General features: G+C 47.9%; 2 protein-coding genes across 8 annotated transcripts; both read left to right on the top strand.

Moving 5' to 3' along the window:
- LOC103711889 (retrovirus-related Pol polyprotein from transposon TNT 1-94) lies at nt 1–27,212 on the top strand. 7 transcript variants are annotated; one of them, XM_026806518.4, is made up of 7 exons: nt 1–179; nt 26,033–26,075; nt 26,158–26,250; nt 26,343–26,405; nt 26,512–26,607; nt 26,805–26,867; nt 26,944–27,212. In XM_026806518.4, exons 1-7 carry the CDS (start codon nt 55–57, stop codon nt 27,028–27,030), a joined length of 570 nt encoding a protein of 189 aa, XP_026662319.3. In that variant the 5' UTR covers nt 1–54; the 3' UTR covers nt 27,031–27,212. The 7 variants fall into 7 exon arrangements, 5 of the variants coding, with proteins under 5 accessions (XP_026662319.3, XP_008796430.3, XP_089783379.1 ...); XM_008798208.6 differs by having other exon boundaries at nt 2–179; nt 26,790–26,867; XR_016398345.1 differs by lacking the exons at nt 1–179; nt 26,343–26,405; nt 26,512–26,607; nt 26,805–26,867; nt 26,944–27,212 and adding an exon at nt 8,574–17,751 and having other exon boundaries at nt 26,168–26,252.
- Nucleotides 177–4,810, top strand: LOC148700493 (uncharacterized). The gene is made up of 2 exons (XM_089927256.1): nt 177–3,754; nt 3,860–4,810. The coding sequence occupies exons 1-2, from the start codon at nt 3,239–3,241 to the stop codon at nt 4,628–4,630; spliced, it is 1,287 nt and encodes a 428-aa protein (XP_089783382.1). The 5' UTR covers nt 177–3,238; the 3' UTR covers nt 4,631–4,810.
- Nucleotides 27,213–27,547: the final 335 nt, after the last annotated feature.

Below are 27,547 nucleotides of genomic sequence, written 5' to 3'. Positions count from 1 at the left end.
TTCTCTATCCAGGGAAAGCAGAGGAAACGAGGGTGGGTGGTCCGACTCCGACTCATGGCGTTGTTGTCGCCTCGGTCAATATCTCTCTTCGCCGGCGGCCGATCGAAATCCTTCTCCCCGACCGCTCGTTTCAGAGCTTCCTCGGACGTTCCCGTTCCCGATTTTCTCTCCTCGGCTTGGTATCACGCCTACTTCGCCCTTTCTTTCTTAAACCTTTATTCCATCCGGGACCCTTTCTTCGATTTCATCCCCTTTTCTCCTTCTTTTTTATATTTACAAGAAACCGTGGATCTTTGGCTCTTGTTGGTCAATTTTTATTTAGACGGTCGATTTCCGGCCACAGGTTCCATGCTGGATATCTTTGTGACAATTAAGGATTTTGTCGTCCTTATTTCTTCTCTCTATTTTTTGTTATTCGAGATGCTTCTGAGAATAGGAATAACGAAATATTTGCACTATGGATTTGTTTCTTGGAATTTATACGCATCGAAGGCACGGTTTCCTGCACTATGGTTTTCGGAATCTTTTGTTCGTAGAAAAATTCTTTTTTTATTATATAAATTTCTTGAATTATTTTGGCTCGTGATTGTTTCCTGTGGTGCTTTCATTAAAAAGAAAATTCGTGTGGTGGCCGAGTTATGTTGCAAGAAAAACCTAATTTGGAGTGCTCGGATTTCATCTTTATCACGATGAAGTTCGGGGTTGTTGGATGTTGCAAAGGTGATTAGGCTTCTCCCGAGTCATGAGGGAAAAAATTCACGTTGTGGTTATCTTTGAATGCCTGTTAATTTTATTACGTTATGTGCATTAGTTATTGTTGCTGGAAATTGGACCCGGGGGCAATCTTCGGTCGAAGAGAGGGAACGGATGTGAGTTCTCACGGCGGGGCGGTGGTCCGCCGGCGGGCGGCGTCCTCTGTCTGGGTGCCTGCACACGAACCGGTGGCCGGGTTTTCCGGCGCCGGCCCTCCGACGGTAAAGTCAGTGAGGGGGGCAAATAGTATGGAGAAGGAAGATAAACAGTGAATTTTTGGGGGTACCAATGTTCCCTCCCCCTTGAGAGGCCAAGGCTCCCTTTTATATGCGGGGGTCGGTTTATCTGTGATGTAACAGGGAGAGGCCGTAGTATGGCTCGGCATGTTGTTCAGGTCGGTGCTCGGTCAGGCGAATCATTGCACTGATGTTGGCGGTATGGCCGAGATCAGAGACTTATCATAGTCGACTAGACCCTGCTGGGTCGATTTGCCGTGGAGAGCTGGGGATCCGTAGATGTCAGGAGCCACGCGCATTTATTATGGAGTAAGCCGGAGATCCGCATTAATGGTGGAGTAAGCCGGAGATCCGCATTAATGGTGGAGTAAGCCGGAGATCCGCATTTATTGTTGAGTGTGCCGGAAGATTGCAGCGGCCATGCGCAATAAATGCCGGAGGGATGTTAGAGTACGGTCCTCGGACATCGGGGTTTCTCTTAGGTCGGAGGTCTCGGGGTCGGTCGTCTCGTGGCCGAGCGTTCCGAGGTCGGACGCCGACTTCTGCTGTCCGGGGTCGGAGGTTGTACGGCTTCTCTGGGGCATTTATGTCATTTGGGGGGAAACTTTATTCCCCCCAACACTACCCCCCGACTTCCGAGTTCGAGCAGCTTGTGGGGCTCGGACGTGGGAAGTAAAATCTGTCACTAAGGTTGGGGGGAAGGTCTCGCCCGCCCCCTTGTGCTTTCCGGAGTCTTCATGGTGAGATATGCGCCCTCGTCTCGAGGCTGCTTTATTCGGTGAGCTAATGATGGGGCTCGTATCATCATGCTTCTTGAATCGCCAGGATCATTTTACGGCGGATTAATGAGGGGGGACCTCGAGCTCGTCGAGGCGATGTCTCGATTCCGTAATCGACGCTTCTGGCTCATTAATGAGTGTGCCGTTACGGGGTTTGAAACGGACACGCGGCGCGGCCCGAGGTCGGACGCTTTCGATTTCATGTTACTGGATCATAATTCCGAAGAAGTGGAGGCCTCATCGGGGCTCCACGTGTCCCAGATCTTATTAAACGAGGGGAGCGGGGGTTACGTCCGCTCGTTCCTCAGGACGATTTGATTCTGTGGACCCATGATGAGGCCCCGAGATCCGATGGGACAACGCTTCGATTTCGTATCCGATTTATTAAACCAGAGTGAATACGGTGCCTCGGCTTCCGAGGTCGACACGTGGCGCAACTCGGTCGGGGGGATGAGAACCGACCCCGTCGATCTGGGCCGTCAGGGGGGTCCATATAAATCCCACGAGTCTGCCCTAAAGGTCTTGCTTGGCTGCCTCTTATTTTCGTCGTCTTTCCCCCCTGCTTCCTCCCTCAGCTGAATCTTGCTGGTGGTGCCCGGAGCGATTTCCGGCAATGTCCAGTAGGTTTTCTTCCTGTTTTCACTAGGGTTTCCTCTTTTTTCCTCCTCGTCAACTTCCATTTTCTACTCTTAATTTTTGCTCCACTCTTCCGTGAGAATGGGTTCCAGTCCCGAAGAGGTTGGGTCGAGTCTGTCGGGAGAGGAGCTGGAATTAATCCGCTCCCGCTTCTTCTTCCAGCCCGGGTTTCGCCTTGAAACCGCAGGGCCGGAAGACAGGGTGACGCAGCCGCCCCCAGGTCGGATCGCGGTCTACCGCGAGACACTTTGGGCGGGCCTGCGTTTTCCTGCCCATGAGTTCGTGAGCGACTTACTGGCCGAGTACCAGCTCGTCCCGGCGCAGTTAGCTCCGAACTCATGGAGGACCATAATCGGGTTTTTATCCCTGTGCCTCGGGCACGGGATCCCGATTTCGGTAGGCCTTTTTCGTCGGTGTTTTCTGTTAAAGAAAAATCCGGCGGACGTAGGGTGGTTGTACTTCGCCTTTCGGGGCGGTATGTCACTCTTCCGGGGCGCCCCTTCCTCGATCCACGAGTGGAAGAGGAAGTTTTTCTTTCTGGCGTCTGTGGCGCCTTGGGGGTTTGAGCCGAGGTGGGGACACCCACGGCTGAAGGCCCTCAACAGACTCTCCGAGCCCACGGGGAGGGAGCTGAGGATCCTAGACTCTGTGCGAGCCCTCGGGAGGGGCAACAACCTGACCGAGCTCCTGCGGGAGGACGCCCTGGCGAGCGTGGGTCTGAGCTCGGCGCGCCCCGAGGGTAAGGGCGGCTACGTTATTTTCATTCTTTGTCTTTCGCTTTTACTGCCACTGGCCTGACACTTAACAAAATTTTTGATTTCAGATATTCCCCGTATGCCGACCAGTAACACGTCGCTTTTTTCCCGCCTGAGGAGGCGGGAGGCCGAGGCCGGGGGGGCTAATCCCCAGCCTCGGAGGAGGGCGAGGACAGACGGCGCTTCCTCGTCGGCCGGGACGAGTGGCCCCGAGGCGGGGGCCCCTGCGGCCGACCCGAGGCGGGAGCGGGTGGTCAGTGGTGCGGGCCCATCGGCCCCTCCTTGCCCTGCCCCCCTTGCCCGGCGGGGGGAATCGTCCGTGGCCCGGCCGCAGCAGCCAGGACCCGGGCCTGCCCGAGGCCCCGAGGCGAGCGGCTCCGGGACCTCGGGTTCGATCGTGCCGAGTTCTTCCCGAGCTTTCCGAGAAGAGTCGGTTGAGCCGGACTCTTCCATTCCTGAGGGGAGCTCGGCCTTTCAGGACGCCGAGGTCGCACGCTCCATGTTGCGGCGTGCAGTGCTTCCAGCGGACCGGGCCGTGTTCCGGGGGATTTCGCTGGAGGAGGTCGCCGGCAGTGCTTACTGCAGCACGGCCCGGGTAAGTTTCCTTCTTAATTTTCCGGAGTTATTAGCGTGCATACGTGCCTTTCAACTCACAATACCCTCGCTTCTTCTTTTTTTTTTTTTTTTTTTTTTTTTTCAGCATATTCTCGAGCTCGACACCATGGCGTTCCTCGCCCACGGGTATCGGGAAGAAGTTCGGCAGCTCGGCCAGCAGCTGGAGCCGGCCAAGAAAAGAATCGCCGAGCTAGAAGCGGTGTCGGCCGCTGCCGAGGCTCGGTGGGCGGCCACCGAGGCCGAGCGTCTTGCCGTGGTGGGGGCGCTTGAGGAGGAGAAGGCGGCTCACGCCATGACCAAGGCAACCATGCGCGGCACGGAGGCGCGCTTGGGGGAGGTCCAGGCCAGGGTCGCGGCCCTCGAGTATGAGGAGAGGGCCCTTCGCCTCCGACTCGAGCAACTTGAGGCCCGGGAGAGGAGGGCTCTCGAACGAGCCGAGCACGCCGTGGAACTCTTCAAAGAGTCGCAAGAGTTCCGCGACATGTTGGAGGAGGAGACGGTCGACGGTTTCCTTCGAGGCTTCGAGAACTTCCGAGAGCAGGTGCGCCTGTACTGCCCTCAGTACGACTTCTCGACGGTCCGTCCGAGGGAGGACCGGGGCTGGGGGTCCGACGTGCGAGCCCTTCCCACCATCCTGACATCCGAGGCGGGAATATATGAGCAAGACCCCGCCGAGCCTTCGACGGGGGTAGCCGAGGCGGACGGTGTCATGGAGGTGGCTCTGGCGGCCGAGGCGGACGCTGTCCCGGAGGTGGTGCCCGAAGCTCCTGCTCCCGACCCCGAGCCTGTTCCGGAGGAAGGTCTTGAGGTCATCAATGTGCCGGACGACCCCCCGGATGTGGCTCCCGCCGCTTAGGACTTAGCATATTTTTCTTTTCTTTTTCATTGTATCCGGGGTCGGCCCTTGAGCGGCCGACTTCCAATTTTGTAATTGGCCTTCCGGCCCTTTGTTAATGAAAAAGTATTTTTGCCATTCCGTGTTCATCTTTCCCTCTGTTGTCATGACCGAGGCCAGGGCCTTAGCGAACCGCCTCGATGGCCTAGCTTCGCATTTTAATTTTCGGGCTGCTTAACGAAGTTGTCCTTCTTCCCGGGCTACATCTTAGCCTTCTCGGGTTCCAGTCATCCCGACGAAGAGGAGCTCCGAGTCTTGAGTTTTTTAGAAAATTTCTCTAAGTCCTATAGCTCGGATTTGGGAGTCGTGGAGGTCATTGCGTTTAGCCTTTAGGAGAGTCCCAAGGCGTCGAGGTCGGGCCTTAGCCCTTTAACTAAGACCGGACTAGGTCTGTGCGTGCCGCTAATCGGGGAGTTTAGTCGGGTCTCCGAACTTAACTCCAAACCCCTCAGAGGGAGCGCGGGCCAATAGGCAGGTCATTACCGACGGTTTTCGTAGTTATTGTTCTCGGACTCTGCCGAGGCTTCGGTGAGCAAGGCTGGGTTTCCAGAGATTGCCTTGGTACCCGCGTTTGGCTGGCACATTCGTGGCCGGGACCACTTTTTCAGCCGGACGTAGGAGCTTACGTCGAAGAGCCGAGTTGGGCACTGATTTATGAAATCCTCTGTACCAGTTTCGGAGGCTTGACGAACGGTGCATGCATAATGTAATTAGGAGGTCGATCCTAAGCCGACCCGTTAGAGAGGCCCGACTTTGGGGCGAGATAAGGCTCCAACATTAAGATTCCGCTCAGTAATATGTAAATAGAATTTGACAAGGAGGGCGTCCAGTTGAATGTACCTCTTTCATTCTCAGAGTTATGCTTCGCATGGTGGAGTAGGCTGCTTCCCTTCCTCGTCGACCTGCGGAGTCATTTTTGACTTTAAGGGGGCTCGGGCTTCTCACGGACCCGACAGCACCCGCCGAGGTTGAGAGGGCTTGGGGAGACTTTATTGATTTGTAGCTCTTTGCGAGGTCGAGGGAGTTTGAGACCCTGTGGTCGGACCTCGGGGCACCTCAACCTTGGTCGAGGGGTCTTGTGTCAGGTCGGCGGGTCTGCGGACGCTTTGCTGACCTGTGGTACCTCCCGAAGTCGAGGGAGTCTGATTCTCTACGGTCGACCCTCGGGGCATCCCGACCTTAGTCGAGGGGGCGCTACGGGGGGCCGCGAAGGTACTACCCCGTTGTTGGTGATGAGCGCCACGGGGGGCCACGAAGGTACTACCCCGTCTTTCCGAAGTGTCGAGGGGTCTGGGTACGCACTGTCGACACTCGGGGCATCTCGACCTTAGTCGAGGGATCGCTCGCTTCGGGGATCGGGGATCGTCGACCGCTCCTGGGGGTCCACTTCGTGGCGCCCCAGGTGGAGCCACCCTTTCCACCCCTCACGGCGCCTTCCCGAGGTCGAGGGAGTCTGGTTCTCTACGGTCGACCCTCGGGGCATCCCGACCTTAGTCGAGGGGGCGCTACGGGGGGCCGCGAAGGTACTATCCCGTTGTTGGTGATGAGCGCCACGGGGGGCCGCGAGGGTACTACCCCGTCTTTCCGAAGTGTCGAGGGGTCTGGGTACGCACTGTCGACACTCGGGGCATCTCGACCTTAGTCGAGGGATCGCTCGCTTCGGGGATCGGGGATCGTCGACCGCTCCTGGGGGTCCACTTCGTGGCGCCCCAGGTGGAGCCACCCTTTCCACCCCTCACGGCGCCTTCCCGAGGTCGAGGGAGTCTGGTTCTCTACGGTCGACCCTCGGGGCATCCCGACCTTAGTCGAGGGGGCGCGACGGGGGGCCGCGAAGGTACTACCCCGTTGTTGGTGATGAGCGCCACGGGGGGCCGCGAAGGTACTACCCCGTCTTCCCGAAGTGTCGAGGGGTCTGGGCACGCACTGTCGACACTCGGGGCATCTCGGCCTAAGTCGAGGAATCCTGCTCCATTCCACGTCTCATCGTCTTGCGATTCTTCCCGAGGTCGAGGGAGTTTGGGACTCTACGGTCGAGCCTCGAGGCATCCCGATTTTGGCCGGGGAATCTGAGGATCACAGACGACCCAATATTAAAAGAGGATTACAGTTATCAAGGTGAGAGAAATATTTGCAGAAAAAGGAGCTGAGTCCATTGTCCTGATTGTTTTGAACCCCTTAGGGTTTCATTGGTAATACATCCGTAGATTCTCGGAGTTCCAGCTTCGTGGGATCAGAGTCCCCTCCAGGGACTTCAATTTGTACGCCCCTGGTCGTTGTACCCGGGCGATTTGATACGGCCCTTCCCAATTTGGGGCGAGCTTTCCTTGCTCGGTCGGTTGAGAAGCCTCGGCTCTCCTGAGGACGAGGTCCCCTACTTTGAAGAGCTTGGGCTTGACTCTGGAGTTGTAGTATTGGGCCGTTCGCTGTTGGTATCTCGCCATGCGAACCCGGGCGATCTCTCTCGTTTCTTCGACAAGGTCCAAGTTGCTCCTTAGCTGGGAAGAGTTGGTGTCGGGGTCGTAATGCTCCACTCTGGGAGAAGGCAGGCCGATCTCCAACGGGATGACGGCCTCAGTGCCGTATGCTAGGTTGAAGGGGGTCTCTCCCGTGGGTAGTCGGAACGTGGTCCGGTACGCCCAAAGGACATTGTACAAGTCCTCGACCCACTGTCCTTTGGACCGATCAAGCCTAGCTTTAAGTCCCTGCAAAATAGTTCGGTTAGTTACCTCAGTTTCCCCGTTTGTCTGGGGGTGAGCGACCGAGGTGAAACGGTGATCAATGCCGAGTTCAGAGCAAAATTCCCTGAAATGAACATTGTCAAATTGTCGACCATTGTCAGATATAAGGATACGGGGTAGTCCGAATCTGCAGATTATGGACTTCCACACGAAGTCCCGCATCTTTTGCTCGGTGATCCGGGCAACGGGTTCGGCCTCGACCCATTTGGTGAAGTAGTCGATGGAGACGACCAGGAACTTTCTCTGTCCGGTGGCCAGGGGAAAGGGCCCCAGGATGTCGATCCCCCATTGGGCAAACGGCCAGGGGGCGATGATGGAGGTCAGCAGAGCTGAAGGTCGGCGCTGGATATTGGCGTTTCGTTGGCACCGATCGCACTTGCGGACGAAATCTGTTGCGTCCTTCTGGAGTGTGGGCCAGTAGTATCCCTGCCGCAGGATCTTATGGGCCAAGGCTCGACCCCCTAGGTGATTTCCGCAGATCCCTTCATGGACCTCTCGGAGGGCGTAGTTCGCCTCGGAGGGGCGGAGGCATCTGAGAAGGGGAGAAGTAAATGATTGTCGATAGAGTTTATTCTCGTACAAGACATACCGGGGAGCCTCGCGCTTGATTCGACGAGCCTCCGTCTCGTCATGAGGTAGGGTTCCGTCCTGAAGGTAGCAGATGAGCCCATCGATCCAACTTGGCTCGGAGTCGACGTACATGGTAGGCTCGGGTTCCTCCGTGCTGGGGGTCTGAAGATACTCGAGCGCTGTTCCCTTGGGAAGCTCGCTCATGCGGGAGGTGGCCAGTTTGGATAGCTGGTCTGCCCTGAGGTTTTCCGCTCTGGGAATGTACCGAATATTAAAAGAATTCAGGGCAGATGTGAGTTCCCGCACCTTTTGGAGATACTTTTGCATGGATGGCCCTTTAGCTTCAAAATCTCCTTGGACCTGGTTCACCACCAGCTGGGAGTCGCTGAAGGCCGTCAGATCTCCCACTTTTAGTTCTCTCGCCAGCTTGAGCCCGGCGATGAGAGCCTCATACTCGGCCTCATTGTTCGAGGCCGGGAACTCGAGGCGCAGAGCTTGCTCAGCCACCACTCCATCTGGACTGGTGAGGATAAGTCCGGCCCCGCTGCCCCCCGGGGTCGAAGACCCATCCGAGTGCAGGACCCATGGCTGCTTCGGGGTCTCCTCCACGGACTCAGATGGCAGCTCGGGGTCGTCCGGAAGGGTGCACTCCACGATGAAGTCGGCGAGTATCTGAGCTTTGATAGCCGGCCTGGGCCGATATTCGAGGTCGAATTCCCCGAGCTCGACCGCCCCTTTGGCGACCCTCCCCGCACGATCCGACCTCTGCAATATTTGCTTCATGGGCTGGTCGGTCAATATAGCTATCGTGTGGGCTTGGAAGTAAGGCCTGAGTCTCCGAGCCGAGATGATGAGAGCGAAGATGGTCTTCTCAAGTTTAGAATATCGGGTCTCGGCATCCCTGAGAACCCGGCTGGTGTAATAGACCGGCTTTTGGAGCTTGTCCTCTTCCCGGATGAGAACTGAGCTCACTGCGGCTGGGGAGACGGCCAGATATAAGTAAAGGACCTCGCCTTTCCGGGGCTTGGTGAGCAGCGGGGGAGAAGCCAGAAGGCTCCGAAGCTCTTCAAAGGCCTGCTGGCATTCTTCTGTCCACCGGAAATCTTTCGGCCGTTTGAGGCTCTTGAAGAAGGGGAGGCAACGCTCGGCCGACCGAGAGACGAACCTTCCCAGGGCGGCTACCCGCCCCGCGAGCCGCTGCACCTCCTTAACTGTCTTTGGAGGCGACATCTCTTGCAGTGCCCGGATTTTCTCCGGGTTGGCCTCAATTCCGCGCTGGGTCACTATGAAACCCAGGAACTTGCCCGAGGTGACCCCAAACGCGCACTTCGCCGGATTGAGTTTCATTTGATATTTTCTGAGCTTGGCGAACGTCTCGTCGAGATCGGCTATGTGGTGTTCCGCCGCTCGGCTCTTCACCAACATGTCGTCCACGTAGACTTCCATGTTCCGGCCGATCTGGTCTTTAAAAATCTGGCTGACCAGCCTCTGATAGGTGGCCCCAGCGTTTTTCAGGCCAAAGGGCATCACCTTATAGCAGTAGGTGCCCTTGTCGGTGATGAAGGCCGTCTTCTCCTCGTCTTTTGGCGCCATTCGGATTTGATTGTATCCTGAAAAGGCGTCCATAAAAGTTAGCAGTTGGTGTCCCGAGGTGGAGTCGACGAGTTGGTCGATGCTCGGGAGGGGGAAACTGTCTTTTGGGCAGGCCTTGTTCAGGTCGGTGTAGTCCACACACATACGCCATTTTCCGTTGGCCTTCTTTACGAGGACTATGTTGGCGAGCCAGTCCGGGTAGGAGACCTCCCGGATGAAGCCGGCTCCGAGGAGTTTGTCCACCTCCTCGGCCGCAGCTCGTTGTCGCTCGGGGTCGGAGCCTCTTTTCTTCTGCTTTACAGGCTTGCTGGTTGGTTTCACCTGAAGTCGGTGGACCATGACCTCAGGGTCAATTCCTGGCACGTCCGCGGGCGACCAGGCGAAGACATCGGCATTATCCCGCAGGAAGCTGACGAGGCGATCCCTCTCATGGGCGCCGAGGCCGGAGCCGACCTGCACGGTTAGCTTGGAAAAATTTTCTCGTAGTGGGATTTGAATAAGGAGCTCACCGGGCTCTACTTGCTTCTTCCAGGGGGTGTCCCTCGCATCGAGGGTTTCTATGGGGAGTGAAGGGCGCGTCGGGCGGTCTGGCGCCTCAGCTGGTTGTTTCACTGTGTGGGCCGCCATGTAGCATTGCTTGGCGACCAGTTGGTCTCCGCGGACCTCGCCTACTCCTTGGTCGGTGGGGAACCGCATGAGTAAATGGCGAGTTGAAACCACGGCTCGAAGGGTGTTTAACCCTGGGCGCCCAAGGATGGCGTTGTAGACCGAGGGCAGACGGACCACCAGGAAGTCCATCCTCACAGTGCTCTCCCGGGGGGCGAGGCCAACTGTGACAAGGAAGCTAGCCTCACCTTCAACCGAGACCGCATCTCCGGTAAACCCGACTAGCGGGGCACTGATTCTCCGGAGATGTCCTTCTGTCAACCCCATTTTTTGGTAGGCGTGGTAGTACAAAATGTTGGCTGAACTTCCATTGTCAACTAGGACACGCTTTACATCAAACCTATTTACAATCATTGAGATGACCACAGCGTCATCGTGAGGGGTCTCGACCCCTTCTAAGTCCTCGTCCGAGAACGAGATGACTTCATCGGTACGTGGGCGCTTCGGGGGTGTTCCCTGGGCGGCTGTTCCTGCCGAGGCCCGCCCGATCATGTTGATGGTGCCGGCGATGGGCCTGTTGTCGCCTGGATTTTCGGTTGGTGCGACATTCTCCGCCGGCCTTCTTTCCTCAGGTCGATTCCTCACGAACCGGTTGAGTACTCCCCGTCGGATGAGCGCTTCTATCTCGTCCCGGAGTTGGAAGCAGTCCTCCGTGTCGTGCCCACGGTCTCGGTGGAAGCGGCAATACTTCCTGGTATTTCGGGGGAATCCCGTGTCTCGCATAGGAGGCGGGGGTCGGAAGAAGTCCCGACCCTCAATTTCCATCAGGATCTCGGCCCGGGGAGCATTAACGGGTGTATAGTTCTCGTACCTCGCCTGGTACATCCGGGGCCGTGGTGGAGACCTCGGACGAGGAGGTGTCCTCTGCTGAGGTCGCCCCTGCTGACGGGGCGGACTCCTCAGTCTGGGGAGATTTTTCTCTCTGCGGGGCGACCGGCTCCTTTGTCGGCCGCGTTCCTCGCGGCGTTTCTTCTGTTTCTTCGAGGCTGGCTCAATTGCTCCCCGCCTGGAGGCGACTGCCTCCTCGGCCTTGGCGTACTTCCGGGCTCGGGCCAGCATTTCGGTGAAGTCGGCCGGGAAGCTTTTCTCGATGGAGAAGAGGAATCGGTAAGAGCGAACCCCAGTCTTCAAAGCCGACATGGCTATCGACTGGTCTAGCTCGCGAACCTCCCATGTGGCGGCGGTAAAGCGGTCCAGGTACTCTTTGAGGGACTCCCCCTCCTTCTGCTTGATGTCCAGGAGGGAGTCTGATGTCCGTCGCTGGCGCCGGCTGGCAGCAAAGTTGGTGGCGAACTGCCTGCCGAGCTGCTCAAAAGAGGACACCGTGTTCGGCTTCAGTCCAGAAAACCAAAGCCGGGCGGTCCCTCGGAGGGTTGCTGGGAAGGCCTTGCAGAGTATGGCCTCCGAGGACCCTTGTAGGGCCATGAGGGCCCGATAACTCTCCAGGTGGTCAAGGGGGTCGGTGATTCCGCTGTAGGGCTCCACCTGAGGCATTTTGAACCTCGCGGGAACCGGCTCGTCCTCGATCTGGCGGGAGAAGGGGGACTTGGTAGTGAACTCAAAGTCCCCTTCCTGTCTTGCCTTCTTGCTGTGGAGTGCCACGATCTGGCGCTCCAGATGCTCAACTTTTCGGTCAAGCTCCCCCACCCGTGGGATTGTCGCTGTGGTTTGCGCCAGCCCACGGCGGTCCGGGGCTGACTCCGCCTCAGAGAGTTGGGGTCTCCGGTCGAAACCTTCTCCCGGTGACTCTCTCTGGGGAGAAGCTCGTTCTCCATTGTTGGCTCTGGAGGAGCCATGCAAATTTTGGCTGGGGAGAACCGGGCCGTTGGGGAGACACTCCGGCGGGGCCTGGGCCTGCGGGGGAAGTGAGGGTAAAGCCTCCTCGCGCCGTAGACCTTGAACGACGGCGGCCAGGGCCTGGACTTGCTGCACCAGGGCGTTAAACTGTTCCGGCTGGACCTGAGGAACTGGATCAGCTGGAGTTGGAGAATTCTGGACGGAGTGTCCAGGACTTTGCGGGGGACGCCGGGAGATGTTAGAGGCTCCCTTACTTCTCAACTTCATGACTGCTACTCGGTCCCTTCCTCTAGCGCCAACTGTTGCTGGAAATTGGACCCGGGGGCAATCTTCGGTCGAAGAGAGGGAGCGGATGTGAGTTCTCACGGCGGGGCGGTGGTCCGCCGGCGGGCGGCGTCCTCTGTCTGGGTGCCTGCACACGAACCGGTGGCCGGGTTTTCCGGCGCCGGCCCTCCGACGGTCAAGTCAGTGAGGGGGGCAAATAGTATGGAGAAGGAAGATAAACAGTGAATTTTTGGGGGTACCAATGTTCCCTCCCCCTTGAGAGGCCAAGGCTCCCTTTTATATGCGGGGGTCGGTTTACCTGTGATGTAACAGGGAGAGGCCGTAGTATGGCTCGGCATGTTGTTCAGGTCGGTGCTCGGTCAGGCGAATCATTGCACTGATGTTGGCGGTATGGCCGAGATCAGAGACTTATCATAGTCGACTAGACCCTGCTGGGTCGATTTGCCGTGGAGAGCTGGGGATCCGTAGATGTCAGGAGCCACGCGCATTTATTATGGAGTAAGCCGGAGATCCGCATTAATGGTGGAGTAAGCCGGAGATCCGCATTAATGGTGGAGTAAGCCGGAGATCCGCATTTATTGTTGAGTGTGCCGGAAGATTGCAGCGGCCATGCGCAATAAATGCCGGAGGGATGTTAGAGTACGGTCCTCGGACATCGGGGTTTCTCTTAGGTCGGAGGTCTCGGGGTCGGTCGTCTCGTGGCCGAGCGTTCCGAGGTCGGACGCCGACTTCTGCTGTCCGGGGTCGGAGGTTGTACGGCTTCTCTGGGGCATTTATGTCATTTGGGGGGAAACTTTATTCCCCCCAACAGTTATTTAGGCAGGGACAATTGGACAACCTTATGGATTCAGATTCTTGGTAGCTTATTAGAGTTCACGTCTTCTCATAACTTTGGAATGGTTGAAATCCAATCTGGAAGTTTTCTATTCATCTGATTGCATGCAATCTTGGCTGAAAATATTCTTTGTGGTCAAATAAGATTCTAGATTTAGACATGTTTTACCAAGTATGCTATATTAACTTTAATTTGCACTATGTGCATAAATTTGTCAGACCTCACTGATATTCCTGTTTATGGGATTCAGATTCTTGTTGTCGCAGTAGAGATCACGTCCTCCAAATTTTTATTTGACTTCGTATTGACTGCAGTTCCTATTTCATCTTTTTTTTTTTTACTATACTGAAGTTATGTGATCTTGACTGAAGATAGTACTTGTGATAAAATAAGAATTTAGTATTTGGAGTGTGCATCTATCAAGAATCTGAAAAGCTGAGAATAATAATTGCACCATTCCTCTTTGAGGATTTGTAGGCTCCAATGAGGTATGCACGTGTGTCCTAACATGTTTGAAACAATCTTTCATGATTGAAACAATACTTTGGGAGATGCTCAGTCAATACTGCTTGCTGTTTGGTTCTTTGTCAACCCTCCTGAGAGTCATTTGAAGGGTTGGACCAATGCTAATGTAACAAGGAAGCTCTGGAGTATGTTACTGTGATCTGATTTTGATGGAATTAGTGGTTAGTTTAGGAGTAATAAGCTCCAGCAGGTCTTATCTTCATTGTGCTGTGGACTTCTCAGAATTAGTGCTCTATTCATTCAGAGGAACTGAGGCGGCACTGTTCGCATAAGATGTCAAAACCGAGGGGACAAAGATTCCTTTGTAGCCGCCAAGGAGTGGCTAGGAGTCATTGTTCATTACTGGGGAGATGATCTGTTGACTTTGAGGCTGTTTTTGTTTTTGTTTCGGTTCTTCATGTGCGCATGCACGTGCACGTGTCCTTGAGACTCTAATTATTATGGAAGAAGATGTGGAACATGTGTATGTTTTGTGTTGACCCCCTAATGAATTTTGATGAATACAAAACACTAGAGTATAGTTCCATTTATCTTAACAATTTACTTGAGAATTTTAGGTGTTTAATTAAGAATATTGTTAAGAAATGTCTAGGCAAGTTCCCATAATTTTTATGAATTTATTGAAGAATTTTTTAAGTTGAAGAAAACAGATCAGGGACAGCCGAGACGTCTCCGGTTTGTCCCAGAGACGTCTCTGGCACAAACAGGAAGAACTGGCACGTCGGGAGACGTCCCCGGCACCTGGCGAGGCGTCTCGCAGGGTCGGAGTCGACTCTCTCAGTAGCGGAGTCGACTCTCTCAGTGGCGGCAGAAAGGCTAATTTCAAGAGATGCGCGCGAGCCGTCTCCACAGGACGAGGAGTCGTCCCCGCAAGTAAAAAGCAGACTTCCCGAGTCGTCCCCGAGGTAGCGGAGTCGGCTTTCTCAGGGTATTCCAGAGGATGTCTTTTTCAGTGATAAGGCAGCGGAGACGTCCCCTGAAAGAGCGGAGTCGACTCTCTCAGAGAATTCCATAAGACATGTTTTTCGGAGATATAACGGCGGAGTCGTCCCCAAGGGAGCAGACCCATGCAAAAAGCGCAAACAAGCCGAGACGTCCCCGTAAAGCGCCGAGGCGACCCTCTCAGAAAAACAGAAAAACAAGGATTCAAACCGTTCATCATCGGAGTCGCCCCCGTAAAGCGCCGAGTCGACCCCAAACATCGTCAAAAGTAAAATCTTACAGCCGAGACGTCTCGCGATGAAGCGGAGACGTCTCCGGAGCGCCTGGGACGCGACTGACAACTTTTGCAGGTTTGGTTTGAATTTCAAATCTCTTTAACTTTATCTCTAACGGCTATATTTGCTTTTTGGGCTATAAAAGGGAGCTCTTAAGTGCTTTCCAACAACTTCTCAAAAAAACCCAACACAAGATCATTCAAGAGAGAAGAAAGAAAAAGAGGTTCAAGGGAGTTAGTGCATTCAAGTGAAGAAATCAAGTGCCTTCAAGCTTTCCAAGTGATTTCGTGCTCAACTACTCTCTTCCGCTAGGCATTCAAAGCTCACATTCAAGCCAACGCGATCCACATCGGAAGAACCACCATTTCCCACGCTTCCAACGGCTAAAAGGGTTCTTCCGGATTTCATTGTTTATCATTGTTATATTTGCTTATTTAGAACTTTCAAATCTTTTGTAAAACTTTTTCAATATTGTGCTTGTTCCAGTCAAGGGACTTGGAATAAGGGAAAGGCGTCCCAAGCCTAGGTGAAATTGGGGGTTTTAGGGTTCGTTGTTAGCCCGGTGTAAAACAACGAGTTGGGTAGTGCACTCGCAAAACTACCGTACTGTAATCTTGGATTATAGTGGAAATTCCCAAAGGTGCTTTGGGGAGTGGATGTAGGAGCAGTGGAAGCTCCGAACCACTATAAAAGCTTGTGTTTGCGATTGTCTGTTTTCATACCTTTATTTTTACTTTAGCTCATACATTTGTGTGTTTTATTAGACAAAAAATTTTAAAACACCCAATTCACCCCCCTCTTGGGTGACCATCTCTGGGCAACAAGTGGTATCAGAGCGGGTGCTCTGTATATTTCTTGAAGACCTAACCGTCTTAGCTAAAGATCTAGATGGCAACACCCTTCAACAATGTTCCTGCTGAGGGGCAGGCAACCAATAGACCTCCACTCTTCAATGGGACAAATTATACCTATTGGAAAACTAGAATGAGGATCTTTATTCAAGCACAAGATTATGCCTTGTGGAGGGTTATAGTTAAGGGACCACAAGAACCATCTCACATGGTTAATGGCATTCAAGTTTCCAAACCTGAGGAGGATTGGGATGAGAATGATAATAGGATGGTTCAACTCAACTCTAGAGCCATGAACTCATTATTTTGTGCTCTAGATGTGAATGAGTTCAATAGAGTTTCAACCTGTACTTCTGCCAAGGAAATATGGGATAGACTTGAAGTTACCCACGAGGGTACAAATCAAGTCAAAGAATCTAAAGTGAACATTCTAGTTCGCAAATATGAGCTATTTAAGATGGAACCCAATGAAACCATCACATGCATGTTCGCACGTTTCACCGACATAATAAATGGTTTAAAGAGTTTGGGTAAATCTTATACTAATCAAGAACTTGTGAGCAAAATTCTCAGGTCTTTGCCGAAAGCTTGGGAAACGAAGGTCACGGCGATTGTAGAAGCCAAAGACCTCAACACATTGGCACTCGAACAGCTATTGGGCTCATTGATGACGCATGAGCTGACAATGAAGCAACATGAAGAAGATGCGCCAAAGAAGAAGACAATCGCACTCAAGGCTACTTCGAGTGTGTGTGAAGAAGAAAGTAGTGAGAGTGAAGAAGAAAGCGAAGATGAGGACTTGGGTTTAATAGTAAGGAAATTTAAGAAATTCATGAGAAGAAAGAAACCCTTCCCAAGAAAGAAGTTTGGAGGGAGAAATGATTGGAAAAAGGAAAAAGAAAAAGAAAGAGACCCAATCATATGCTATGATTGCAAGAGACCGGGACACATTCGTTCCGAATGCCCTCAACAAAAGAAGCACTTTGGAAAGAAGAAGAAGAAGGCATTGAAAGCAACGTGGGATGATAGTGACACATCCTCCTCCGAGGAAGAGAAGGAAGAAACCGCCAACTTGTGCTTCATGGCATTCGAAGATGACGAGGTATGTCAAAACTCAACTATAAATTTTACTTTAGAAGAATTGTATGAAGCTTTTCAAGAACTTATGAGTGATTGTAGTATGTTAGGAGCAAAGAATAAAGAATTAAAAGCCTCCAATCTAAAACTAAAGGATGATATTAAAAATCTATTGATTGAGAAAGAGAGCGTTGAAAATGTTAACACCATTGATCTAGAAAATAAAAATTCAAAACTTAGCATTGAAAATGAAACGGCAAAAACACTAATTAAGGAATTAAATCTAAAAGTAAAATCCTTACTCGATAATAATACCTCACTTGCACAACATGTTGAATCCCTTAAAAAGGATAAGGAAGAACTAGTTAAAGAAAATTTGAATCTTAAGAATGAGGTACATAAGTACAAACCAATTGTTAAAAAATTTACACAAAGCTCTGAAAAATTAAGTCTTATTCTTTCAAATCAAAGAGCTGTTTTTAATAAAGCCGGATTAGGATATAAAACTAACAAGCAACAAAAGTATCTAAAGAATTTCTTTATGAAAGCAAAAGATGTCAAAACTGAAAAACCTACATGCTTTTATTGTGGAAAAAGTGGACATAAAGCTTACTCTTGTATTCAAAGAAAGATCCAAACAAACAAGAGTACATTTGTAAAAGCTAAAAACATAACTAAAGTATGGGTGCCTAAGGGAACCAACTACACTAACCACGAAGGACCCAAGAAAACTTGGGTACCTAAGAGCTTCACATGATCATTTTGCAGGTATGCCTTGCAGCCGAGAATAAAAAGAGAATGTGGTATCTTGATAGTGGTTGCTCAAGGCATATGACCGGTGACAAGAGTCTCTTCGTCACCTTGAAATCAAAAGAAGGAGGAGTAGTCACATTTGGAGACAATGCAAAAGGTCAAATCATTGGTGTTGGTAAAATCTCCATATCACCCTCCTCATTTATTGACAATGTATTGTTAGTTAATGGACTAAAACATAATTTATTAAGTATAAGTCAATTTTGTGACAAGGGTTTTAAAGTGTCATTTGAATCTTCACTATGCATAATTAGTAGTCCAGTTGACAATGAGATCATACTTACGGGACATAGGCATGGAAATGTTTACATGGTAGATCTTGATGATCTCACCATGAAGGATGGCCAATGTCTTGTAGCCATGGATTCCAAAGTTAATGAGACTAGTTGGTTATGGCATCGTAGGTTAGGGCATGCTAGCATGGATTTAATTTCTAAATTGATTACAAAAGATCTAGTCAAAGGACTACCAAAAATAGACTTTGAAAAGAACAAAATTTGTGCTGCATGCCAATTAGGGAAACAAACAAGAAGCTCTTTCAAGTCTAAGAACATAGTCTCAACATCAAAACCCCTAGAACTAATTCACATGGATTTGTTTGGACCCACTAGAACTGCTAGTCTAGGGGGTAAGAAATTTGGTCTTGTAATTGTTGATGATTTTTTCACGTTTTACATGGGTTTCATTTCTTGCACATAAAGATGAGTCCTTTCCCGCTTTTATCAAGTTTCATAATAGAATTTCGAATGAACTCAATCTTAAACTAAAAGCAATTAGGAGTGATCATGGTACCGAGTTTGAAAATCAGCACTTTGAAAAGTTTTGTGACGAAAATGGTATCAATCACAATTTCTCGGCCCCTAGGACACCCCAACAAAATGGGGTGGTAGAAAGGAAGAATCGCACACTAGCAGATATGGCTCGTACCATGTTGTGCGAATCGGATCTACCAAAATACTTTTGGGCTGAAGCAATAAATACTGCATGTCACATTTTAAACCGTGCATTAGTTAGATCTATTTTAAAGAAAACACCCTATGAGTTAATGAAAAATAAGAAGCCCAATATAAGCTACTTTCATGTGTTCGGTTGTAGGTGTTTTATTTTAAACAATGGAAAGGACAATCTAAGTAAATTTAGTGCCAAATCAGATGAGGGGATCTTCTTAGGTTATTCCTCATCTAGTAGAGCATACAGGGTCTTCAACAAGAGAACTCTCGTTGTTGAAGAATCCATACATGTTGTCTTTGATGAAGCTAATGGAGATTCTTCTAGAAAAGAAGAAGATAATGATGCAGGTATACTTGAAGACAGAATGAAGGAGTTCTCCATACAAGACAAACAATTTGAGGATGAAGTCAAGGAAGATACAATTCAGCAAGATGAAGATCAACCCCAAGCAACAAATCAAGATCTTCCGAGGGAATGGAGGTATGCACATGGTCATCCAAGGGATCTAATCCTTGGTGATCCCTCGCAAGGGGTAAGAACAAGATCCTCTCTAAGAAATACTAGTAATTATCTTGCTTTCGTTTCACAAATAGAGCCTAAATCACTAGAAGAAGCCGAAAAAGATGATAATTGGATGAATGCTATGCAAGAGGAATTAAATCAATTTGAAAGAAATCAAGTTTGGACTTTAATGAAAAGACCCCCTAATGTTTCAATTATAGGCACCAAATGGGTATATAGAAATAAACTAGATGAAGATGGAGTAGCAATAAGAAACAAAGCTAGGCTAGTGGCCAAAGGCTATAATCAGGAGGAAGGAATAGATTTTGATGAAACTTTTGCTTCTGTTGCTAGGTTAGAGGCTATTAGACTACTTTTGGCATATGCATGCTTCATGGACTTTAAACTCTATCAAATGGATGTAAAAAGTGCATTTCTAAATGGTTATATAATGGAGGAAGTTTATGTAGGACAACCTCCAGGCTTTGAAAACCACTTACATCCAGATTACGTTTATAAATTGCATAAAGCATTGTATGGGCTTAAGCAAGCTCCTAGGGCATGGTATGAAAGATTAAGTAATTTTCTAATTGAAAATAAATTTAAGAGAGGAAATGTAGACAAAATCCTCTTCATTAAAAGAAAAGGAAATGACTTATTGCTTGTGCAAATTTATGTGGATGATATAATTTTTGGTGCTACTAATGATAGTCTTTGTCAAGAGTTTGCCAAGCTTATGCAGGGAGAATTTGAAATGAGCATGATGGGTGAGCTCAACTTCTTCCTTGGGCTACAAATAAAACAATCAGAGGAAGGCATCTTCATCAGTCAATCCAAATATATCAAGAAAATGTTGGAAAAATTCAAGATGAAGGATGCAAAGGAAATTAGCACACCCATGGGCTCAAGTTGCAAGCTTGACAAAGATGAAAAAGGTAAAAGTATAAACTGCAAATTGTACAGAGGTATGATAGGCTCTTTACTTTACCTTACTGCTAGTAGGCCAGATATATTATTCAGTGTTTGCATGTGTGCTAGATACCAAGCATGTCCTAAGGAATCACACTTGCAAGCTGTTAAAAGAATTTTTAGATATCTAGTAGGGACATCTAATGTAGGCTAATGGTATTCTAAACAATCTGACATAAATTTAATTGCTTATTTCGATGCTGATTTTGCCGGGTGCAAACTCGACAGAAAAAGCACAAGTGGCACATGTCAATTCTTGGGTGCTAATTTGGTTTCTTGGTTTAGCAAGAAACAGAATTCAGTCGCCTTGTCCACAGCTGAGGCTGAGTACATTGCAGCTGGAAGCTGTTGTGCCCAAGTTCTTTGGATTAAGCAACAACTTGAAGACTTCGGTATCAAAATGGACAACATACCAATTAAATGTGATAATACAAGTGCAATCAATTTAACAAAAAATCCTGTCCAACACTCTAAATCAAAGCATATAGAAATTAGGCATCACTTTATTAGGGATCATGTGCTGAAAAATGATGTGATGATTGAATATGTATGTACTGAAAATCAATTAGCCGATATCTTTACAAAGCCCCTTTGTAAAGATAGGTTCAACTTCTTAAGGAATGCTTTGAGCTTGTATGATCCTAGCAAATAAATTCAACTTGTATTGCAATGCTTTGCTACTCAAGCTAGTAATCCACCTCAAGGTCAACATAAGTGAAAGCATGAATCCATTTAAGCTAAATGACGAACTGTTTGACTTTCCGGAGGATGGTTACCCTCCCTTGGACTCTTCATAGAGATATTTTCAGAGCCTATTTCATAGGTATTCGAAATTTGGTCAAACATTCCTCATTTCAACATTAATAATTCAAAAATCATTATCAAACCTCTATAGGATGTATTATTAAGGGGGAGGATCACAAACAAACTCATTCTGTATTCACCAAAAGAAATCATATTGATTAGTGTGATTAAATGAAACAAATTAGGAAAAGATAAAAATCAGTCTGAAATTTTTCAGTGCCGGAGACGTCTCTGGCAAATCGCAGAGACGTCCCCCCGGCAAGACGTCTCGCCTTAGTCGCGGAGACGTCTCGGGGACCGAACGAGGGTTTTTAAAATAGGTCGAAACAGCTCGAGCCGACCCGAGCTATCCCTTTCATCCCCGACAAAAACAAAAACCCTAGCCTCCATTTTCTCTCCAACACAAACCCTAGCCTCTTTCTCCTCATTTTCCTAGGTTTTTCATTCAGTGGCACCTAAAAGAGCTAGGAGGACTGGTGGGAGGCGTCCTAGGGCAGCGACCGACGGTGAGGAACGGAGGAAAGAGCCTTCCGCGCCGTCTCCTCCGGTTGCTCCGCCAACCGCGACCATTTCCTGTGCGAATCGCACAGTAACCACTGGAAGGTACATAGATTTTCATTTTCTAGATAGTGAGGGGTTCTCTATTGGAGAGAGACTCCGTGCCCAAGGTTGGGAACACCTTTGTACACTCAATACATCGACCTACCCCGGCCTGGTTAGAGAACTATTTAGCAATATGGCCTTAGGGGACTTAGGGTACACTGCATATGTCCGGGGGACATTGGTAGAAATTAATGAGGATGTCCTATCTAGTGTCTTGCAAATTCCTAAAGACGGTGAGGCTCCGACCTCACATCCCCAAAGGGAAATAGCCCTAAACTTGCTTTTAGGACGAGAGGACTGCGGCCCTCTCGATGTGGTTAACTCCCAAGACCTGAATGCCGAGATGAGACTCCTTTTGAGTATTGTCAACCGAGTCTTATTTTCTAAAACCGGCCGCTTTGATTTTGTTTCGGAGCGAGACCTAGTTATCATGCACCACATCCTACTAGGGATTCCCCTAAACCTCCCTAGACTTATGTTGAACTACATTGCTACATGTCATAGGTATTCTAGGTTTAGCATACCTTATGGGATGATCCTTACCCTACTCTTCAAACATTTCAAAGTACCCATTCCAGAAAATGAGCCTGCAAAACCCTTGAGAAACACCGACTATTATAATGAGAGCACAATGCGAAGAATGGAGTTTCACAAGGTAGATGGGTCATGGGTCAAGGTACCAAAGAGAAAAGCTCAAACCCTAGAGCCTGAGATCCCACTTCAGGAGCCTGATCACCACTCTCCTCCACATAGCCACATGGACTTTCCTGATGTACCCTCCAGCTCAGCTGGACCTTCCACATACATGCCACCACCTCCTCCAGTCAGTGGGCCCTACTCCCTATCAGAAGACCAGATGCGCACTTTAGCATCTGTTATTTGCCAGCAGATGAGGGAGGAGATGAGATCGATGATCTCTACTGAGTTGGCCCCCATCAGAGCCTCACATGAAGGGATTCTACAAGAGCTGAAGGAAATTAGAGCTCAGATAGAAGCTACAGCGCAAGAACTAGTTAGTGTGAATGCCACCCAAGCCTTCAGATCAATTGAGCTACAAGACAGCTTGAGGACCATTTCAAATAGCCTTCAAGAACTGACAAGCCCTGGAGGTAATGTGGGCACTGTGGTTGCCCAACTTCGAGGAAGAATTGAAAGGGCAAGCATTGAATTTGAAGCACTAGTGGCAGCCTTTCATCAGTCCCAGGGAGAGCAGTTCAAAACATTACTAGATTCCATCAATGCATTTATAGATGCAGCTTGTAGGGCTTATGAGCAACGTCGCCGATGAGGGACATTTTGTAGACATCTAGGGTTCTTCTTTTGTAAACCCTAGGCTCATTTTGAAACACCTTTTGTATTAGAAATGAATACTTGTAATGATCTCCTCCTTTAACTTTGTAATGACTTCAAAGGTTTACAATGATATATGAATGACATACAATTTCTTTTGAAACCTTGTGTACATTTCTGACTCTGTGTATGTGATTCTATGATGTGCCTTAAAGATCTCATAACATACCTTAAGTGCTCAAATTTGACACAATTTATGAATGCATACAAAACAGGGGGAGCACATCTTGTGGTAACTATTTTAAACAAAAAGAGGAGTCTGAAATGAATTCCAGAACAAAGGGGGAGTGGTATGAATGACTGAATTCATTAATAAAAATAACTTGGACAGGGGGAGCAATAACTTGAATACCCTTGAGTGGTTCATGGTACTATGCTGAATTTTACTAGAAAGTATGCTTTAAGCACCTAAGGATAATTTGTCCCCTTCATTGTTGATGACAAAAAGGGGGAGTAGAAAAATACATTTGTAGAACCAATATATGAAATGCAAAATACAAAATTTACAATCATACTCGAAAGTTGAATAAAAAGAGTTAAAATTGAAGAATATTGGCTTTAAGATAATTGCCTTTCTGGAAAAGAAAGGGGGAGTCAAAAAGGAACTTAGCTCTCAATTGTCTTTAGCATCCATCTACATTTTAACTTGATTGAAATTCAGTAGATATGCTAAAATTGCCTAAGAGCTATTAAGATCAATTTTATGCATAAGGATAGAACTAAAAATTGACTATTTTGAATTATGCACATTGTATCTAGCGCTAATCAAAACATTAGACTTGTACATCTGATCAAATACTGTGTATATGTTTAAATTTCGAATTTTGCATATACTCAGTGTTTTGTCATCATCAAAAAGGGGGAGATTGTTGACCCCCTAATGAATTTTGATGAATACAAAATACTAGAGTATAGTTCCATTTATCTTAACAATTTACTTGAGAATTTTAGGTGTTTAATTAAGAATATTGTTAAGAAATATTTAGGCAAGTTCCCATAATTTTTATGAATTTATTGAAGAATTTTTTAAGTTGAAGAAAACAGATCAGGGACAGCCGAGACGTCTCCGGTTTGTCCCAGAGACGTCTCTGGCACAAACAGGAAGAACTGGCACGTCGGGAGACGTCCCCGGCACCTGGCGAGGCGTCTCGCAGGGTCGGAGTCGACTCTCTCAGTAGCGGAGTCGACTCTCTCAGTGGCGGCAGAAAGGCTGATTTCAAGAGATGCGCGCGAGCCGTCTCCACAGGACGAGGAGTCGTCCCCGCAAGTAAAAAGCAGACTTCCCGAGTCGTCCCCGAGGTAGCGGAGTCGACTCTCTCAGGGTATTCCAGAGGATGTCTTTTTCAGTGATAAGGCAGCGGAGACGTCTCCTGAAAGAGCGGAGTCGACTCTCTCAGAGAATTCCAGAAGACATGTTTTTCGGAGATATAACGGCGGAGTCGTCCCCAAGGGAGCGGAGTCGTCCCCATGCAAAAAGCGCAAACAAGCCGAGACGTCCCCGTAAAGCGCCGAGGCGACCCTCTCAGAAAAACAGAAAAACAAGGATTCAAACCGTTCATCATCGGAGTCGCCCCCGTAAAGCGCCGAGTCGACCCCAAACATCGTCAAAAGTAAAATCTTACAGCCGAGACGTCTCGCGATGAAGCGGAGACGTCTCCGGAGCGCCTGGAACGCGACTGACAACTTTTGCAGGTTTGGTTTGAATTTCAAATCTCTTTAACTTTATCTCTAACGGCTATATTTGCTTTTTGGGCTATAAAAGGGAGCTCTTAAGTGCTTTCCAACAACTTCTCAAAAAAACCCAACACAAGATCATTAAAGAGAGAAGAAAGAAAAAGAGGTTCAAGGGAGTTAGTGCATTCAAGTGAAGAAATCAAGTGCCTTCAAGCTTCCCAAGTGATTTCGTGCTCAACTACTCTCTTCCGCTAGGCTTCAAAGCTCACATTCAAGCCAACGCGATCCACATCGGAAGAACCACCATTTCCCACGCTTCCAACGGCTAAAAGGGTTCTTCCGGGTTTCATTGTTTATCATTGTTATATTTGCTTATTTAGAGCTTTCAAATCTTTTGTAAAACTTTTTCAATATTGTGCTTGTTCCAGTCAAGGGACTTGGAACAAGGGAAAGGCGTCCCAAGCCTAGGTGAAATTGGGGGTTTTAGGGTTCGTTGTTAGCCCGGTGTAAAACAACGAGTTGGGTAGTGCACTCGCAAAACTACCGTACTGTAATCTTGGATTATAGTGGAAATTCTCAAAGTGCTTTGGGGAGTGGATGTAGGAGCAGTGGAAGCTCCGAACCACTATAAAAGCTTGTGTTTGCGATTGTCTGTTTTCATACCTTTATTTTTACTTTAGCTCATACATTTGTGTGTTTTATTAGACAAAAAATTTTAAAACACCCAATTCACCCCCCTCTTGGGTGACCATCTCTGGGCAACATTTTGCTTTCTTTGTTTTTAAGGAAATTAAACCTTATCTTCTGAGTATCTTTGCTAGTGAAGGCTTTCATCTGCAGTGCAAACCATTTTTTCGAAAAAAAAAAAGAAGTTCCTTCACAAGGTTTAGCACACAAGGAAAGGAACACATTTATGGTAATTCATCTTTCTATCTGTTAAAGCATTGTCAGCCTTAAATTAATTATTCATTGTGTTTTCATTAGCTTTGATTTTGAATACAACAGCAACAAAATAATATGTTGCAATGTAACAAGAGGTTCTATGATACAAAAGGTCAAAAATCAATAAGAGGAGACCATGTGGAAAAGTTATAGCCTGATGAAAAGGCAATATATTGAACCTGATGATCACACAATGGATGGATACATAGATATGCGCATTGTGCTTTTATCTGCATGGATTAGTCTAATACAATAGCTTTATTTATTCAAATATGAAAAATATGATTGCTTGCTGCTCTTTTTTTTCCTGCACACTTCAAACTTTAACATAACTTTGTTTCTTGTATATTACTTTGATGAGAATTTTACACACTTTCCTTTTATCCCTTTTCCACCTATAAGACATCGTTCAAAATCTAAAATGCTTTTGAGCAGACTTTTCTTTTCTGAAATATGTTTTTTCCACCCTTGAGACATGGTTTGATTCATGCAGGGATATCTATCAATTTTGTAAAAAATTTGAATTTTCTTCAAATTATCTGTATTGAAACTTATGATTGCTTCCTGTGATTGGCTTTTGTTTGCGCTGATTTTTTTTGCAGGCTTGAATCTCGCAGGAAAAGGCCTTTTGGCCCAAGGCTGAATGTATTTCTCTGACTGCAAAACTAGTAAAGTTTGTCGTGTTTTTCTTTCTATAATATACATGCAGTTTGATTTTATATATTAGTTTAGTGCAGAAGAAGCAGTGCAGTGCCAACTTGAAGCACTAAAATACAATGATCAACCTCGTCAAGACTATGGGATAGAAGTCATGTACAGGGTATGTTTTTTTAATTCTTGGGTACTGGCATTTCTTGGTTTACATTTTCATGGAACTCAGGAATCCACTGAGTTTGTGAATATACTTTTCAGTTTGCTGGGTTTGATCCATTTGAAAGGTCGACCTACTTTGGCCCATTCTTTGATTTAGGGCAGGTCAGTCAGTTATCTACTCTTTGAGTTAGTGATGATTAAGTGAACATATGGAAATTTGTTTTTGTATTTCCTATCTTCTATCACTTCTATTTATTTTTCAATGCAGTTTGAGCGCTTCAGGCGAATATTTCACCATTCGACTTACCGGGTTTTGCTTTGTCACAAGGAAAGGAAGATCTTGAGCAGTTTGTGGGTTAAAGAGGTATATCATTGCTATGAGTTCAATTTCAGTTTTCTTTGTTACATGAAATATTATTTTAAATTTTAATAAGTCTACAATGTAAGTTTATATTAACTTCAAACATATCTAGAAATATTTAAATTGAATTTTAATGGATATTTTACTTTACTGTATTGTTTCATGATATTTGAACGTGCAAACAGAATCGATTCAAACAGAGAGTTTGGATACAAGGTTCTCGACCAGAGGAGGAAGAAATCTTCCAATTTACCATGGTTCAGGTTTGTTTCTGCCCCATTCCACAAAGAGATTGTTGTTAGTTGGTATATCTGAGTAGTCGCTGCCACTTGGTGACAGAGGGTAGGTGGCTCTTGGGATGGCTATTGGTTAACAGAGAGCTTGCTTCATGATGGAGATGGGTTTTCTGGTGCTGTTGCTTATTGATGCATGAGCATGATGCTGCATGTAACCTTCCTCTAGACTTCATTATTGTACATATATCAATCACATATTTCTGTAGAGGCATCCAAATTTCCTAGATGCTGTAAATAATACACATTGTGTTCTGTAGTGTGATTATATACTTTCACAGCTTCAAAGGAAGATAAGCTAAAATTCTTTGGTTATTGTTATTGTCCATGTGTTATGCTGACTTCTCATTTCTCTTTTTTCCATAGTGCATTTGCATTCATACAACCTTCTACTGCATGCTTTCATACAACTTTTTCTTGTTGTCCTTTACCAGTGACAGCATGTGAAGTTGAGCGGCATATGTGGACATTGAATTATTAGATGACACCATATACAGTTTAGTTAAGACATGTATTGCAATGAACCTTTCAGAACTTCACTGTACAGCAACCGTTCAGTTTACTACAGTTTCCTTTTCTGAAGAAATAGAATTTTTGGTATGCTATGTTAGAAATATCACCTTCTCTTTTGGTCCTCATCTCAGTATATT

Source organism: Phoenix dactylifera, chromosome 1, assembly GCF_051530095.1.
Source record: "Phoenix dactylifera cultivar Ajwa chromosome 1, Ajwa_hap1_PhDact_Kaust_v1.1, whole genome shotgun sequence".
Lineage (NCBI taxonomy): Eukaryota > Viridiplantae > Streptophyta > Magnoliopsida > Arecales > Arecaceae > Phoenix > Phoenix dactylifera.
This window is presented reverse-complemented; position numbering and strand designations above follow the sequence as displayed.